Genomic DNA, 16207 nt, shown 5'->3' with positions numbered 1-16207 from the left:
CCGTAGCCCTGCAAATCTTTTCTCTTCGTCTGATTAACCAATTCCCCTTTTGGAAGCCCAGATTGAACCTGCCTCCATCTGTTTTTTTTTGTAAATTTAGATTACCCAATTATTTTTTCCAATTAAGGGGCAATTTTAACGTGGCCAATCCACCTGCCCTGCACATCTTTTGGGTTGTGGGGGTGAAACCCACGCAGACACGGGGAGAATGTGCAAACTCCACACGGACCGTGACCCAGAGCCGGGATCGAACTTGGCACCTCAGTGCTGTGAGGCAGCAGGGCTAACCCACTAGGCCCACGTGCTGCCCTAAATCTGCCTCCATCCTATTCTCAGGCGGTGCATTCCAGATCCTCACCGCTCGCTCCTCGATCCTCACCGCTTGCTCCTCTGGTTCTTTGACCAACCACTTCAAATCAGCCTCCTCTGGTTCCAGGTCCTTCCACCAAAGGGTGTCTCTTCTAAAGCAGGCTGAGGGCCGCAGGGGGGATAACAGGAGCAGGAGTAGGCCTCTCAAGCCTGTTTCCGCCATTCATTAGGATCATGGCTGGTCTGAATATAACCACAACTTCACAGGCCTGCCGACCCTCTATAATCTTTCACCTCCTTATCAATGAAACAGTCCCAGCCACAGTGGTGTAAAATAGACTCTGTTTGTTGCTTTATGTTGTGAGTTTATTTAAATAGACTCTGTTTGTTGCTTTGTGTAGTGAGTTTATTTAAATAGACTCTGTTTGTTGCTTTATGTAGTGATCTTATTTAAATAGACTCTGTTTGTTGCTTTATGTAGAGTTTATTTAAGTAGACTCTGTTTGTTGCTTTATGTAGTGATCTTATTTAAATAGACTCTGTTTGTTGCTTTATGTAGTGAGCTTATTTAAATAGACTCTGTTTGTTGCTTTGTGTAGTGAGTTTATTTAAATAGACTCTGTTTGTTGCTTTATGTAGTGAGCTTATTTAAATAGACTCTGTTTGTTGCTTTGTGTAGTGAGTTTATTTAAATAGACTCTGTTTGTTGCTTTGTGTAGTGAGTTTATTTAAATAGACTCTGTTTGCTGATGGATCCTCCCTGCACCCAACCAACTACCTTCCTCAGTGGTGTTAATTCTTACTCAGATTATTATAATCTATCTACCTCTGCCTTAAAAACATTCAAAGGCAGTGCATTTGAGCAGCACCCTTTGAGGAAGTGAGTTCCAAAGACTAGTCACTCTCTGGGAGAACAAAATTATCCTCATCCTTGACCATGAGTATGACTATGCCAGGCGGTTATACATACAATCCCGAGAGTGCAGAAGGGCAGCAGGGTAGCATGGTGGTTAGCATAAATGCTTCACAGCTCCAGGGTCCCAGGTTCGATTCCCGGCTGGGTCACTGTCTGTGCGGAGTCTGCACGTCCGGTTTCCTCCCACAGTCCAAAGATGTGCGGGTTAGGTGGATTGGCCATGCTAAATTGCCCGTAGTGTCCTAATAAAAGTAAGGTTAAGGGGGGGAGGTTGTTGGGTCACGGGTATAGGGTGGATACGTGGGTTTGAATAGGGTGATCATGGCTCGGCACAACATTGAGGGCCGAAGGGCCTGTTCTGTGCTGTACTGTTCTATGTTCTATGTTCTATGAGGCCATTCGGCACATCTGTCTGGACCGGTCCTTTGAACGACCACACTACCTGGACCTAATTCCCCCATACTACTCCTGCAACCCCCACCCGAAGGGGCAATTTAACGTGGCCAATAGACATAGAACATACAGTGCAGAAGGAGGCCATTCGGCCCATCGAGTCTGCACCGACCCACTTAAGCCCTCACTTCCACCCTATCCCTGTAACCCAATAACCCCATCTAACCTTTTTTTTGGACACTAAGGGCAATTTATCATGGCCAATCCACCTAACCTGCACATCTTTGGACTGTTGGAGGAAACTGGAGGAAACCCACGCAGACACGGGGAGAACGTGCAAACTCCACACAGTTAGTTACCCGAGGTCGTAATTGAACCTGAGCCCCTGGCACTGTGAGGCAACAGGGCTAACCACTGTGCCCCCACGTTGCTTGACTAGTCTGTGAGACAGCTCTCCCAATTTTAGCACAAGCCCCCAGATGTTAGTAAGGAGGACTTTGCAGGATCGACGGGGCTGGGTTTGCCGTATCCGGTGCCTGGGTCAATACCGGGTGATCTGCCTGGTTTCTTTCCTTTTTATTGGCTTTGTAGCGGTTTGGTACAACTGAATGGCTTGCTTGGCCATTTCAGAGGGCATTTAGTGTTACCTGTTGGCCAGACCAGGTAAGGACGACACATTTCCTTCCCTAAAGGGCATTAGTGAACCATCTGGGGTATTTTTTTAATGATAGTCAACATGTTCATCATTAGACTTTCAACTCCAGATATTTATTGAACTCAATTTCCACCATCTACTGTGAGGGGATTCGAACTGGGTCTCTGAATCACCAGTCCAGTGGCAATACCACTACACCACCACCTACGCCTGTAATAATAATAATTATCCTTATTAGTGTCACAAGTAGGCTTACGTCAACACTGCAATGAAGTTACTGTCAAAATCCCCCCGTCGCCACATTTGGGTACACAGAGGGAGAATTCAGAATGTCCAATTCACCTAACCCGCACATCTTTGGACTGTGGGAGGGAACCGGAGCACCCGGGGGAAACCCACGCAGACACTGGGAGGACGTGCAGACTCCGCGCAGACAGCGACCCAAGCCGGGAATCGAAGCCGGTTCCCTGGCGTGTGAAGCAACAGTGCTAACCACTGTGTTACCGTGACGCCCACCTATATGCTGATAGGATGAGAATAAGATGGGGCGGGAGGAAGCTGACCTGGAGTGTAAACATCAGCATGGACCAGTTGACCCGAATTGCGTATTTCCGCACTGTTAATATTGGAACTGGAAAATTCCGATCCCAGGCTGTGGAGCCTGAACGTGGCTTTGTAAATTTACTGCTGGTTCCTCCCAGTGGACATGTTGGGAGAATGCCGCATATTAACCAAACCATACTCCGGAAACTTCTGTCAGTGCACTTATTCCAACCCGGGGGGGGGGGGGGGGGGGGGGGGGGGAATTTGCTATTGGGTAGAATCTTTCACATCTCCTCCAAATACTTCACACCTCATGAAATACTTTTGTAGGGAAACACAAAAGGGGAATTGTAACGCAACACCACCTCAGGGAGAACAATGAGGTGGATGTCCGTATGACCTTTTGATTAAGGGAGGATTGTTTAGCAGGAAGCCAGGGAGAATTCCCCGGCTCCCCTTCCAATTAGGGACCATGGCATCTTGTGCATCCACCTGATTGGGCGGGTAACGCCTCACCTGAGAGGTGCTGGAGTGGGTCAGCTGTGGTCCTGTGACCCAGGTTCTGGTTTCATGTCCAACCCCAGAACCATTGCTCAAACATCAAGGCTGACACGCCACAGGGGGGGGGTCAACACTGTTGGAGGTGCAGCCTCTCAGACGGGCCATTAAGCGGAGACCTGGCCTGTCGTCTCGCAGGGAAGTAAAAAATTCCATGGCACTATTCCGAGGAAGAGCAGGGGAGTCTTCCCGGGTCCTGGCCAATGTTGATTCCTTGATTTTTTTTGTTTTTGTTTTTATAAATTTAGGGTGCCCAATTAATTTTTTCCAATTAAGGGGCAATTTAGCGTGGCCAATCCACCTATCCTGCACATCTTTTGGGTTGTGGGGGCGAAACCCAAGCAGACACGGGGAGAATGTGCTTGATTCCTTGATTAACATAATGAAAACACAGATTACCTGGTCGTTGTCACTATCTGTGGGATCTGCCTGTGCACAAATTGGCTGCTATAGTCCTGACATTACAACTCTGACTAAACTTCAATAGAGTGTTTTGAGATGTGCAGAATTTTAAAAATGGATTCTCGGGGTATGGGCATCCCAGGGGAGGCGGTGGCAAAGTGGTATAGTCACTTTTTAAAAATAAATTTAGAGTACCAAATTATTTTTTCCAATTAAGGGGCAATTTAGCATGGCCAATCCACCTAGCCTGCACATCTTTGGAATGTGGGGGTGAAACCCACGCAGACACGGAGAGAATGTGCAAATTCCACACGGACAGTGACCCAGGGCCGGGATTCGAACCCGGGTCCTCGGCCCTGTAGGCAGCAATGCTAACCACTGTGCCACCATGCTGCCCTGTGGTATAGTCACCTGACTAGTAATACGGAGTCCCAGAGTAATGATCCGGGGACCTGGGTTCGAATCCCACCACGGCAGATGGTGGAATTTGAATTCAATTAAAAACCTGGAATTGAAAGTCTAATGACGCCCATGCCGACGGTCGTTAAATCCCATCAGGTTCACCCTTAGGGAAAGAAATCTGCCGTCCTTACCCGGTCTGGCCGTCATGTGACTCCAGACCCCACGGACAGAGAGAACATGGAAAATACAGCACAGAACAGGGCCCTTCGGCCCACGATGTTGTGTCAAAGATGGTCTGGGGTTCAGCTCCCCAGCGATGAAGATAATGCGTGTGTGGGCTAACCCGGTGAGAAACACCCCAAGGGCAGGGCCCACAAAAGTGACTAAACGTGGTTAGATAGCGCCGGGCAAAACCCACCACAAATGACACGTCAAAGCTGTTCTGTTAGATCACATCCCTAGAGTGAGCGGGGAACTGAAAAACTAACGAGGGCTCTAACGCCCTGGTCAAACAAAAGAGCAAGGCCCCAACATTATTTACGATTCTCATTACGTGGCAAGGTCAGATTTATTGCCAATCCCCTGGCTGCTCTCAGGACCTAGAAGTCAAGGCTAGCCGTCCGCACAGGTGGTACCTGGAGTCACATAGAGGCCAGACCAGGTCGGGAAGTATGGCAGCAAAATAAAAAAATAAATGTTTGAAAGGCTTACATTTACAAGGTGCTTTCCGTGACAGTAGTAAATCCCAAAGCTTGTGCGGTCTATTAAAAGTGCAATCACCAACGAGCAACCAATTTGCACACAGGAGGGTTTCTCAAAACAACTGGATAGATTCTGTTGGCCTCCCCCACCCACCACTGAAATGGCCTAGCAAGCCGCTCAGTTCAAGGGCAATTTTGGGATGGGCAGCAAATGTTGACCCAGCCAGCAACGTCCACAACACAAGAACAAATTTTTTTATAAATGCCTCTTGGGGAGGTGGTGGTGAACTGCCTCCTTGATTCGCCGCAGCGCCTGAGATGTAGGCACACCCACTGTGCTGTTTGGGCGGGTGGGGTGTTCTGGGATTTTGACCCAGTAACAGTGAAGGGACGGCCGATATATTTCCAAGTCAGGATGGCGAGTGACTTGGAGGGGAACCTCCAGGTCATGGATTTGGAAGGAGCGGTGTATAAAAATCCATCCTTCTTCGAAACAACAGGTCTCATTTGAAAATATTTATTTGATTTATAAATTATGCTTACCGCTGCAAAACAAACATTCAATTGTGGGATTGGTATGAGGAGATCAGTGAATGTAAATGCTGCCATGTTCGTGAGCAATGCGTAAATGACAGGGTGCTCTTATATCACACGATCACACCTTCGGGAAATAGTCAAAACCAAGCCCAATCGATACCTCTTTTAAATAGCAGGCAAAAAGGGTGTCCCATCAACCCGATGAGTTTGTTGGCCAGCTTACATCGCCGATCGGAATTTCAGGGCTCAGGCGGATTTGGAACCCCAAGTGCACAAAGCCGCAGTACCAGTAAAGGCCCATTGGCGGTGCTGGTTAGCCACTTTCCCGGTCCAGCACTCAGCCCCGTATCCTGTGAGGGGAGGGGGAAAGAGGACTGGATGTCGGAGCAGAATTCCTGATGGAATGGGCACTGCCACTCACACATCCTCGTGCGGCATCTTTGACCCTCCCCAAACACCTACCCAAACAGCGCAGGAAACAAAGAGAAAATACATTTTCACCAGGATGTTGTCTGGGCTGGGACGTTTCAGCTATAGAATCATAGAATTTGCAGTGCAGAAGGAGGCCATTCGGCCCATCGAGTCTGCGCCGGTCCTTGGAAACTGCACCCTACTTAAGCCCGCACCTCCACCCTATCCCCGTAACCCAGTAATCCCACCTAACCTTTTTTGGAGACTAAGGGGCAATTTAGCATGAAAATGAAATGAAAATGAAAATCGCTCATTGTCACGAGTAGGCTTCGAATTAAGTTACTGCGAAAAGCCCCTAGTCGCCACATTCCGGCACCTGTTCGGGGAGGCTGGTACGGGAATCGAACCGTGCTGCTGGCCTGCCTTGGTCGGCTTTCAAAGCCAGCGATTTCAAAGCAGGTGCACCTGCTGGCTTGAGAGTGAAGAAATCTAGACTGACACTTCAGTGCCATAAACACTTAACCGCCATAAACAGAGCCAATTAAGGAGAGAGCATAACGAGCAACAGCCTCCGTTAGCGGTGCATTTTCTCCCAATGGGACATTCTACCTCCTCGGGTGCATGTAAATGATCCCATAGCACTATATTGAGGAAGACGATGGGCGCGATTCTCCGCTGCCCACGACGGGTCGGAGAATAGCGGGAGGGCCTTCCCGACAATTTTCACGGCCTCCCGCTATTCTCCCCCCCCTCCGGCCGCCCCCCGACACGAATCGCTGCTCGCCGTTTTTTACACCGAACAGCGATTCTCCGCAGGCCGATGGGCCGAATACCGCGGAGTTTAAGGCCGTTTTCACGGCCCGCGATCACACCTCCATTCAGCGTTCATGAAAACGGCCGCAAAGTGCCCGTCCCGGACAACCATGGCACCGATTGGCACGGCCGCACCACGGCCGTGCCAAGGGTGGCATGGGCCTGCGATCGGTGGGCACCGATCGCGGGCAGCAAGTCCGATACCCGTGCACTATTTTTTCTTCCGCCGCCCCGCAGGATCAGTCCGCGGGGCGGCTGAGGGGCATGACGGCCCGCGCATGCGCGGGTTTTGACGTGTCTGCGTGATGACGTCATCCGCGCATGCGCGGGTTGGAGCCGTCCAACCTGCACATGCGCGGCTGACGTCATCATGCGCGTCAGCCGGCGTGACGCTTGGCGCGCGGACTTAGCGACGGTCGCTAAGCCCGTGATGCCGTGCTTCACGGGGCCCCGCTGCTAGCCCCGCCCGGGGGGGAGAATCGGGTCCCGGGAGGGGGCGCGGAGGCTGCCGTGAAACACGGCCAGTTTCACGGCAGCCTTTACGACTCGCCGCATTTGCGGAGAATCGCGCCCATTATCCCTGACCCATTTTTATCCCTCACTCGACATTAATTCTTCACTAATGAGGGAACAGGGGAGAAGGCAGGAGAATGGGGATGAGAAACATATCAGCCGTGAGCGAATGGCGTAGCAGACTCGATGGGCCGAATGTCCTAAATGGTTTACCCCGTATCCTTAGACTGTGACTCATAGTTCTGGACACCCCCAACATTGGGAACATCCTTATTGCATCTACCCTGCCCAGTCCTGTTAGATTTTTATAAGTTTGTAAGAGATCTCCCCTAATTCTTCTGAACTCCAGCGAATATAATCCTAAACGATTCAATCTCTCCTCGTACGTCAATCCTGCCATCCCAGGAATTGTAGTGATCTCTATATGTGCATGTACACAAGGGGTTAATGTGTAGCACCACATGATCACTGGAGGGCCGGACCAACAGGGGTATAAAAGGCAACCACATTGGGTCTCTCTCTCTCTCTCTTGGGGGTGCACTGTGACCAGGGCAACAGCAGACTAGTTCAGATGGCTAGTGGAGTTACGTATAGTTACCGTACTTAGATCTTGTTAACCTTATCACTAGTATCAAAGATAAAGTAAAGTACTCATGCAATTATTGTTATAGTTACTCAAGAAACCTTTTGTTACTACTGGACGAGTTTGAGTCTTCTTCATCGAGATTCAGAAGACCTCATCATTAACCAAGGATTGAGTAGCACATGTCACAGGATTCAGTCTGGTAAACCTTCGCTGCCCTCCATCTGAAGCAAGAACATCCTTCCTCAGATAAGGGGACCAAAACTGCACACAATATTCCAGGTGTGGCCTCATGAAGGCCCTGTATAATTGCAACAAGACATCCCTGCTCCTGTACTCCAATCCTCTCGCAATGAAGGCCAACATACCATTTGCCTTCTTTACCGCCTGCTGCACCTGCCTGCTTACCTTCAGTGACTGGTGTACAAGGACACCCAGGTCTCATGGCTCATTTCCCTCTCTCAATCTATTGCCATTCAGATAAGAATCGGAATTCCTGTTTTTGCTATCCACATGAAACTGCATCTGCCATGCATTTGCCCACTCACTCGAACTTGTCCAAACCAGACTGAAGGATCTCTGCATCCTCCTCACAGCTCACCCTCCTTTCCAAGCTTTGTGTCAGCACATTACCAAGCATAACCATGGGCCAATCCAATGGGAGTCCGTGGTTGCCAACACACTCTTACAGCATGACACCTGGTGGAGCAGGAGTCAAGAGAGGAAGCTGCATTGGCAGAGAACATTTCACCTTCCGAGGACGTCACAAAGCTTTTCACCTCTTTCGATCTCTCGTCATTGTTAACGTGGGAAAGGAGGGCAGTCAATCTGTGCACAGCAAGCTGCCACAGACAGCGGGGTTGTTTTTCTGTGATGTTGGGCGAGATAACCTTTGGCCAAGGGCTCCAGGGAGATGTGAGTCTGCCAGGATCTTCCACATGCATCATCGAGGGTTTAACACTTCGTCTGAAAGACAGCATCTCCAAGAGAGCCGCACCTTCTGTCAGCACAAACCACCGACTACAGCCTCTGGAGTGGGGCTTGAGATCGTCACCTATTACTGAGCCGAAACTGAAACACAATGCAATGGATTTACTGAGCAAAGTGCTGACCCAAAGCTAGGTGGGAGGGTGAGCTGAGAGGAGGATACAGAGATGCTTCAGTACAATTTGAACAAGTGGAGTGGGTGTGCAAAGGTGTGGCAGATGCAGGATAATGCGGGTAAATGTGAGGTGATCCCCTTTGGTGTGAGGAAATGTAAAGCTTTGCACTTTAATGCTTTATCAGCAGATCTTACTGCCCATTTTATCTTTAAAATGTTGGGAATAGCGTTGTCAGAGCTGAACAAATCTTGAGGTAGAGAGAGAGAGAGAGAGCATGACGTGCTTGCTCCCTTTAGAATGAGGATTCCACTCCAGGGGGTCCCAAAGCAATGGCCACGACCCCTAGTGGGGTCAGGGGGTGAGATTTTGGGGTCGCGAGCTCTGAGCCAACAATGGCGGCTGTGGAGGTTGGACTGAGTTTTGACAGATGTGAACCCACTTTAAGTGCTTGTTTATTTTTGTGTTGGTGGCTGTTGCTGTTGCTTCGGGGCCTGCTCACTGAGGCCCAAACGCACATGTGAGAGCCTGTGAAAAGGTGCGAACCCAGTCAGATTGACCCCGCTCAATCTCCTAGCCTGCCTATATCCATCTGTAAAATCTATACCTCCTCCTCACTGCCTGCATTCCCACCTACTTTAGTATCATCCGCAAATTTTGCTTTGTTTTTTAAAAACTTTTTAATTTAAAAATAAATTTAGAATTTTTTTTTCCAAATGAGCGTGGCCAATTCACCTACCATACCCATCTTTGGGATGTGGGGGTGAGACCCACGCAGTCACAGGGAGAATGTGCAAACTCCACACAGACAGTGACCCCGGGGCCGGGATCGAACCCGGATTCTTGGTGCTGTGAAGCAGCAGTGCTAACCACTGCGCCACCGTGCTGCCCTTTTGCTGTGTGACACTCTGCCCCTGTTTACAGATCATTTATATGGACTGTAAACAGTTGAGGTCTGAGGACTGAACTCTGCAGCACCCCACTAGTTACAGTTCGACACCTGACAGGGCCGAGAAACCCTCAATTTAACATTTCAGCCGAAAGGTAGTATTTCCAGTAGTGCAGGAAGAAGTGTTGTGAACGGCGAGGCGATGGAGGGAGTTGAGATCGCCCCACCCCCTCCCCCACCGCCCCTCCCCCAAGGACAGGTAAAGATCTTTCCACCATCCCAGTCTCCTCTGACTCCCCCACACTTCCGGTCCCTGCTGATCTTCAGCCACCTCCTCAACTCCTCCCAGCCTCTCATCAGCCCCTAACCCTTCCGCCTCTCCCCCAAACCCACGGTCGGTTGAGGGCAGAGCAACAAAAAAAGAAAAATTTGAAAACCAAGGGAATTCTCGGAAGACATAAAAGAAATTTATTGTTGACAGCGTCCTGAATCTTTTAAATTCCTGTAAGATTCAAGGGCAGGGGCTGGTTTAGCACAGGGCTACATCCACATCCCAAAGGGTAGGTGGATTGGCCATGATAAATTGCCCATAGTATCCAAAATTGCCCTTAGTGTCGGGTGGGGTTACTGCGTTATGGGGATAGGGTGGAGGTGTTGACCTTAGGTAGGGTGCTCTTTCCAAGAGCCAGTGCAGACTCGATGGGCCGAATGGCCTCCTTCTGCACTGTAAATTCTATGATAAATTCTATGAAAAGGTACCTCCTTTGGGGCCTGGACTTTGACAAACGCATCGTAGATCTTCTGGGCCTTGAGTGGGAGCTTGGAGCCGGCCTTTGCGTTCTTGTACTCTTCACAGGCGACCCAGAAGTCGATGATCTCCTCGCTGAACTTGGAGCGAAGAAAGGCGCGGAACGCAGCCACACCGCCTGGAAAGCAGCCAGAGAGAATTATTCCTCCGTTCGCACTCTTGCGGTCATTGATCAGGCACAGTGCGGAGACCAGAGTTGCATTATTACCACAGTACACATGCGGTACACACACACACACCTACACTCCTGATACAGACCCTGATTGCAATCTCCACCACCCCAACACGCTGCACACACTCCCCTGTGCTGTCCGGCCACTTAATTCTGGTCCCTTCACCCTTCTCTTGTCGGCCGACCATACTCCAGGAATGAAATGAAAAATGAAATGAAATGAAAACCGCTTATTGTCACAAGTAGTCTTCAATGAAGTTACTGTGAAAAGCCCCTAGTCGCCACATTGCGACGCCTGTTCGGGGGAGGCCGGTACGGGAATTGAATCGTGCTGCTGGCCTGCCTGGGTCTGCTTTCAAAGCCAGCGATTTAGCCCAGTGTGCTAAACCAGCCCCTGCCCTTGAATCTTACAGGAATTTAAAAGATTAATCTTCAGGACGCTGTCAACAATAAACTAACAGAAATATCACGGGGCCCTTAAATATTGAGCTATCTTGGAACACTGTTGACTATTGGTCCTGGAAATATTGTGCGTGCCGATGTCAAGGATCCCACAATCAATGCCAAACCCTCAACCAACGTCACCAAAAGCTAGACTGGAGTTGAGGTTACAATCAGAACAGCCATGATCTGATTTTGTTAATTCATTCGTGGGATGTGGGCGTCGCTGGCCGGGCCCAGCATTTATTGCCCATCCCTAATTGCCCCTTGAGGAGGTGGTGGCAAGCCGCCCTGTTGAGCCACTGCAGTCCCCTGCGTTGTAAGGTACACCCACAGTGCTGTTAGGGAGGGAGTTCCAGGATTTTGACCCAGCGACATTGAAGGAACGACCGATATATTCCCAAGTCAGGATGGTGAGTGACTTGGAGGGGAACTTGCAGGTGGTGATGTTCCCATGTGTCCGCTGCCCTTGTCTTTCCAGATGGTAGCGGTAGTGGGTTTGGAAGGTGCTGCCTAAGGAGTCTTGGTGAGTCCCTGCAATACAAGGTATGTCAAAGTCGTCATAGTTCCAGATGACCAGAGGCTGCTTTCCCATTTGAGGGGGAGAGCTGACTGGCGCTGATTTAACCTGAGGGTCACCACCTCAGGCGAGGGGCAAGGTTGAGGAGGCGGGGCCTTCATGAATAACCAAGCCTGCAGCGCATCTTGTAGATGTTACACACGGCTGCAACTGTGCGTCCATGATGGAAGGGTTGACTCTTTGTGAAAGGGGTGCCAATCAAGCGGGGCTGTTTTGTCCTGGATGGTGTTGAGCCTCATGAGTGTTGTTGGAGCTGCGCTCATCCAGGCAAGTGGAGAATATTCCATTACGCCCCTGACCTGTGCCTTGTAGATGATGGACAGGCTTTGGGGAGTCAGGAGGTGAGTCATTCGCCTCAGGATTCCCAGCCTCTGACTTGCTCATGCCCCCACAGTACTTATACGGCCAGTCCACTGGTCAATGGTAACCTGTAGAATGTTGAATGGCGGAGCAGGCTCGAGGGGCCGAGTGGCCTACTCTTGCTCCTAGTTATTTATCTCAGTGCTGTTTGTTGGATCCTCCTGTGTGTGAAGTGCCTGTTTGTTTTGTGCCTGCTCTACGTCCCGTCGCCGCTCTGTCGGACAATTCGCTGTGGAGAAATAACTTTCCCGTCTCTACGTACAAACGAGCCTGTCTTCCTTTCACACTTACGCTTGTGGTCCAGCAGAATGTCCAGTGATTCTCCCCATTTAATAGCTTCATCCGCGTGGCTCCGACTGCAAAAATCAAACAGGATTATTTTACCCAGATTACCAACGTTCAAAGCAACAAATGAACATTTCTAATGTAAAGGAGACCTCACAGCAGCGGATTCAGGCAAAGAAGGCGACTATAAGACAGGCGGATAAAAACGTGTAGGCGCTGTACGTGTTAGGGGGTCGGGGCTACTGTTGCACAAGAGCTGTGGTTCCAGATGTTTTGGATTGGATTGGATTGGATCTGTTTATTGTCACGTGTACCGAGGTACAGTGAAAAGTATTTTTCTGCAAGCAACTCAACAGATCATTCAGTACATGGGAAGAAAAGGGAATTAAACAGAATTCAAGAAAATACATGAGAATACATAATAGGGCAACACAATATATACAATGTACTACATAAGCATTGGCATCGGATGAAGCAGACATGGGTGTAGTGTTAATGAGGTCAGTCCATAAGAGGGTCATTTAGGAGTCTGGTGACAGTGGGGAAGAAGCTGTTTTTGAGTCTGTTCGTGCGTGTTCTCAACTTCTGAATCTCCTACCCGATGGAAGAAGTTGGAAAAGTGAGTAAGCCGGGTGGGAGGGATCCTTGATTACGCTGCCTGCTTTCCCCCGGCAGCGGGAGTGGCTAGTTTTGGCTAGTTATTTGGAGGTGTGGCTAGTTATTTGGGATGTGGCTAGTTATTAGGGATGTGGCTAGTTATTTGGGGATGTGGCTAGTTATTTGAGGTGTGTCTAGTTATTTGGGAAGTGGCGAGTTATTTGGAGGCGTGGGTATTGGGTTTGTGGCTAGTTATTTGGGGATGTGGCTAGTTATTTGGAGGTTAAAGTTGCCTGGGGGGAGGTGGTATCCAATTATTTGGAGGTGTGGCTAATTATTTGGGGTGTGGCTAGTTATCTGGGAGGGAGGTGGCAATGATTTTGGGTTGTGGCTAGATATTTGGTTGTGTGGCTGCAATTATTTGGGGGTGCGGTGAAATTTGTTTGGGAGTGTGGCTAGTTATTTGGGAATGTGGCTAGTTATTTGGGATGTGGCATGTTATTTGCAGGCGTGGCTATTTGGAGGTGTGGCTAGTTATTTGGGATATAGCTAGTTATTTGGAGGTGTGGCTAGTTATTTAGGATGTGGCTAGTTATTTGGGATGTGGCTAGTTATTTGGGGATGTGGCTAGTTATTTGGGATGTGGCTAGTTATTTGGGGATGTGGCTAGTTATTTGAGGTGTGTCTAGTTATTTGGGTTGTGGCTAGTTATTTGGGGATGTGGCTAGTTATTTGGGGATGTGGCTAGCTATTTGGAGGTGTGGCTAGTTATTTGGAGGTGTGGCTAGTTATTTGGGTTGTGGCTAGTTATTTGGGGATGTGGCTAGTTATTTGGGGATGTGGCTAGTTATTTGGAGGTGTGGCTAGTTATTTGGAGACGTGGATAGGTATTTGTGGATGTGGCTAGTTATTTGGGGATGTGGCTAGTTATTTGGAGGTGTGGCTAGTTATTTGGGATGTGGCTAGTTATTTGGGTTGTGGCTAGTTATTTGGGGATGTGACTAGTTATTTGGGGATGTGGCTAGTTATTTGGAGGTGTGGCTAGTTACTTGGGATGTGGCTAGTTATTTGGAGGTGTAGCTAGTCATTTGGGATGTGGCTAGTTATTTGGAGGTGTGGCTAGTTATTTGAGATGTTGCTAGTTATTTGGAGGCATGGCTATTTGGATTGTGGCTAGTTATTTTGGATGTGGCTAAGTATTTGAGGTGTGGTTAGTTGTTTGGAGGCGTAGCTACCTATTTAAGATGAGGCTAGTTATTTGGGATGTGGCTAGTTATTTTCGCATGTGGCTAATTATTTGGAAGCGTGGCTACTTATTTGAGATATGGCTAGTTAGTTGGAGTACTGGCTAGTTATTTGAGATGTGGTTAGTTGTTTGGGTATGGTTAGTTATTTGGGAGCTCGGCTATAGTTGGTTGGTGGGTGTGGCTACTATTTTCTAGGGTGTGGCTAGTTATTTGGGATGTGGCTAGTTATTGCTGTTGTGTGAGTGGGTCAGGGTCTGTTGGGGTTTACCTGGAGACTGAGTATAATAACTGCAGCTGACACTCAATCTCACACATTATTCTCAGTCTGTATACAACCACCAACCCACTTGATGCTCTCACGTGACTGGACTCACCCTGGGATCCTGGTTTTCCGTTCAATCCTGGATCCGGTGGACTCTGATTTCAGCAGCAGGATGCCAAGTCGCGTGCCGACCTCTTTCGCTCTGGAACATCAAGGGAATGAATGTTGGTCCGAGCTGGTGGCAAATTCAGCTCCTTCTGTCCCGTCTACGTGTGAGGGAGATCTCATTTCACCAAGACAATCACAATTACCGGTGTAGACACCGAGATCAATCCTGCTTCAGTCTGGATTTAGGGTTGGGATCGCTAATCACAGTCAGGGTGGTATTGGGGAGGGGAAGGAGGTGGGTAAAAGAATGGAAATTAAGAATGTATAGTAAGTATTTTAAATACACAACAAATTGCTTGGTGGGGCAGAACTTGAATATTGCTCGCAGTGAGACACGTTGCTGAAGTTTTTCATCCTCCACCCATCAGGACAAAAACAAGAATACCAAATTTCAAACAATCACAATAATAATAATTTTTATTGTCACAAGTAGGCTTACATTTACACTGCAATGAAGTTACTGTGAAAAGCCCCTAGTCGCCACATTCCGGCGCCTGTTAGGGTACACAGAGGGAGAATTCAGAATGTCCAATTCACCTAACAAGCACGTCTTTCGGTACATGTGGGAGGAAACCGGAGCGCCCGGAGGAAACCCACGCAGACACGGGGATAACGTGCAGACTCCGCATAGCCCAAACGTTGCACCTTTTCTGACTTTCTCTGGAGCTTGAGAAGCCTGTACTTCCTCATTGCTTTCTCCATAGCAACGCCTTGGCCAATCTGAGTCGACCCACCGACCAATCAGCACCCTTTCCTCCTGCAGCCTAAACTGTTGTGATCCTTTGAAATTTAGCATTCTTGCATTTGTCCTAATGAGTGTCAAGGTGAAAAACATCAGCAACATGTCTCTCTTTCCAGCAATATGCGAGTACCGAGAATAGATATTTATCTGGCAGCTCCACAGAAACATTTACAACTCAAAAGGACACCATTCGGCCCATCGTGTCTTCATGGCCACTTTCCACCTATCCCTGCCCCGATGCACAGCCAGCGAACCCACCGACACCGCGCAAGGACTCACTGTGGCATGCAACATGGCTGCTGAAGCAAGATTGGGCCTCTCAACTGTGCCCAGTCCTGGTCCTATATCACAGAAAGTGTGGACAGAGGCACTGGAGAAGGTGCAGGAAAGAAAACGTACCTTTCCAAACATGAGGCCGGCAGCGGCGCAAACCCTTTGCACATTTCCAATCCGTCACCCGATCGAATGGCACAGCCTTTCGTCAGCTCTGCCCTCTGGTTGCTGCTCCTTACTCTTAACCCTTTTCCTTTTGTCTGGGCCCACCCCCCCTTACTCTCCTCCCAGAGACTTCCTGCGCAGCTTAAACAACTGTCCTCAAACTCATGTGGGGACTGAGCTAGCACAGGCCAATCAGTCGTGCCACATGCTGAGACTCTCTCGAATGCCGACGTTCCCAGGACTCCAGCTGGGATCCGCATTTGCTCCTCAGTCGATTCCAATCTCGTCCTGGCGGTTGCTCGGGAGTTACTAATTATTTACAGCTCCAAATGCTTTCCGTGCCTGAAGTGTATTTAACCGCTTCAGCCCCGTTCGAAGGCTC

The 16207-nt window shown here is 49.2% G+C and overlaps 1 protein-coding gene across 1 annotated transcript in view; it reads right to left on the bottom strand.

Moving 5' to 3' along the window:
* LOC119957007 (regulator of G-protein signaling 4-like) overlaps positions 1-15912 on the bottom strand; it is a 53090-nt gene extending 37178 nt beyond the window's left edge. The window contains exons 1-4 of the mRNA XM_038784590.1: positions 15787-15912; positions 14590-14679; positions 12378-12442; positions 10485-10651 (exon numbers count right to left, since the gene is read on the bottom strand). Coding sequence (XP_038640518.1) covers positions 10485-10651; positions 12378-12442; positions 14590-14679; positions 15787-15830 — 366 coding nt within the window. The 5' untranslated portion in view covers positions 15831-15912. The remainder of the gene's footprint in view (positions 1-10484; positions 10652-12377; positions 12443-14589; positions 14680-15786) is intronic.
* Positions 15913-16207: the final 295 nt, after the last annotated feature.

Source organism: Scyliorhinus canicula, chromosome 25, assembly GCF_902713615.1.
Source record: "Scyliorhinus canicula chromosome 25, sScyCan1.1, whole genome shotgun sequence".
Classification (NCBI taxonomy): Eukaryota; Metazoa; Chordata; class Chondrichthyes; order Carcharhiniformes; family Scyliorhinidae; genus Scyliorhinus; species Scyliorhinus canicula.
This window is presented reverse-complemented; position numbering and strand designations above follow the sequence as displayed.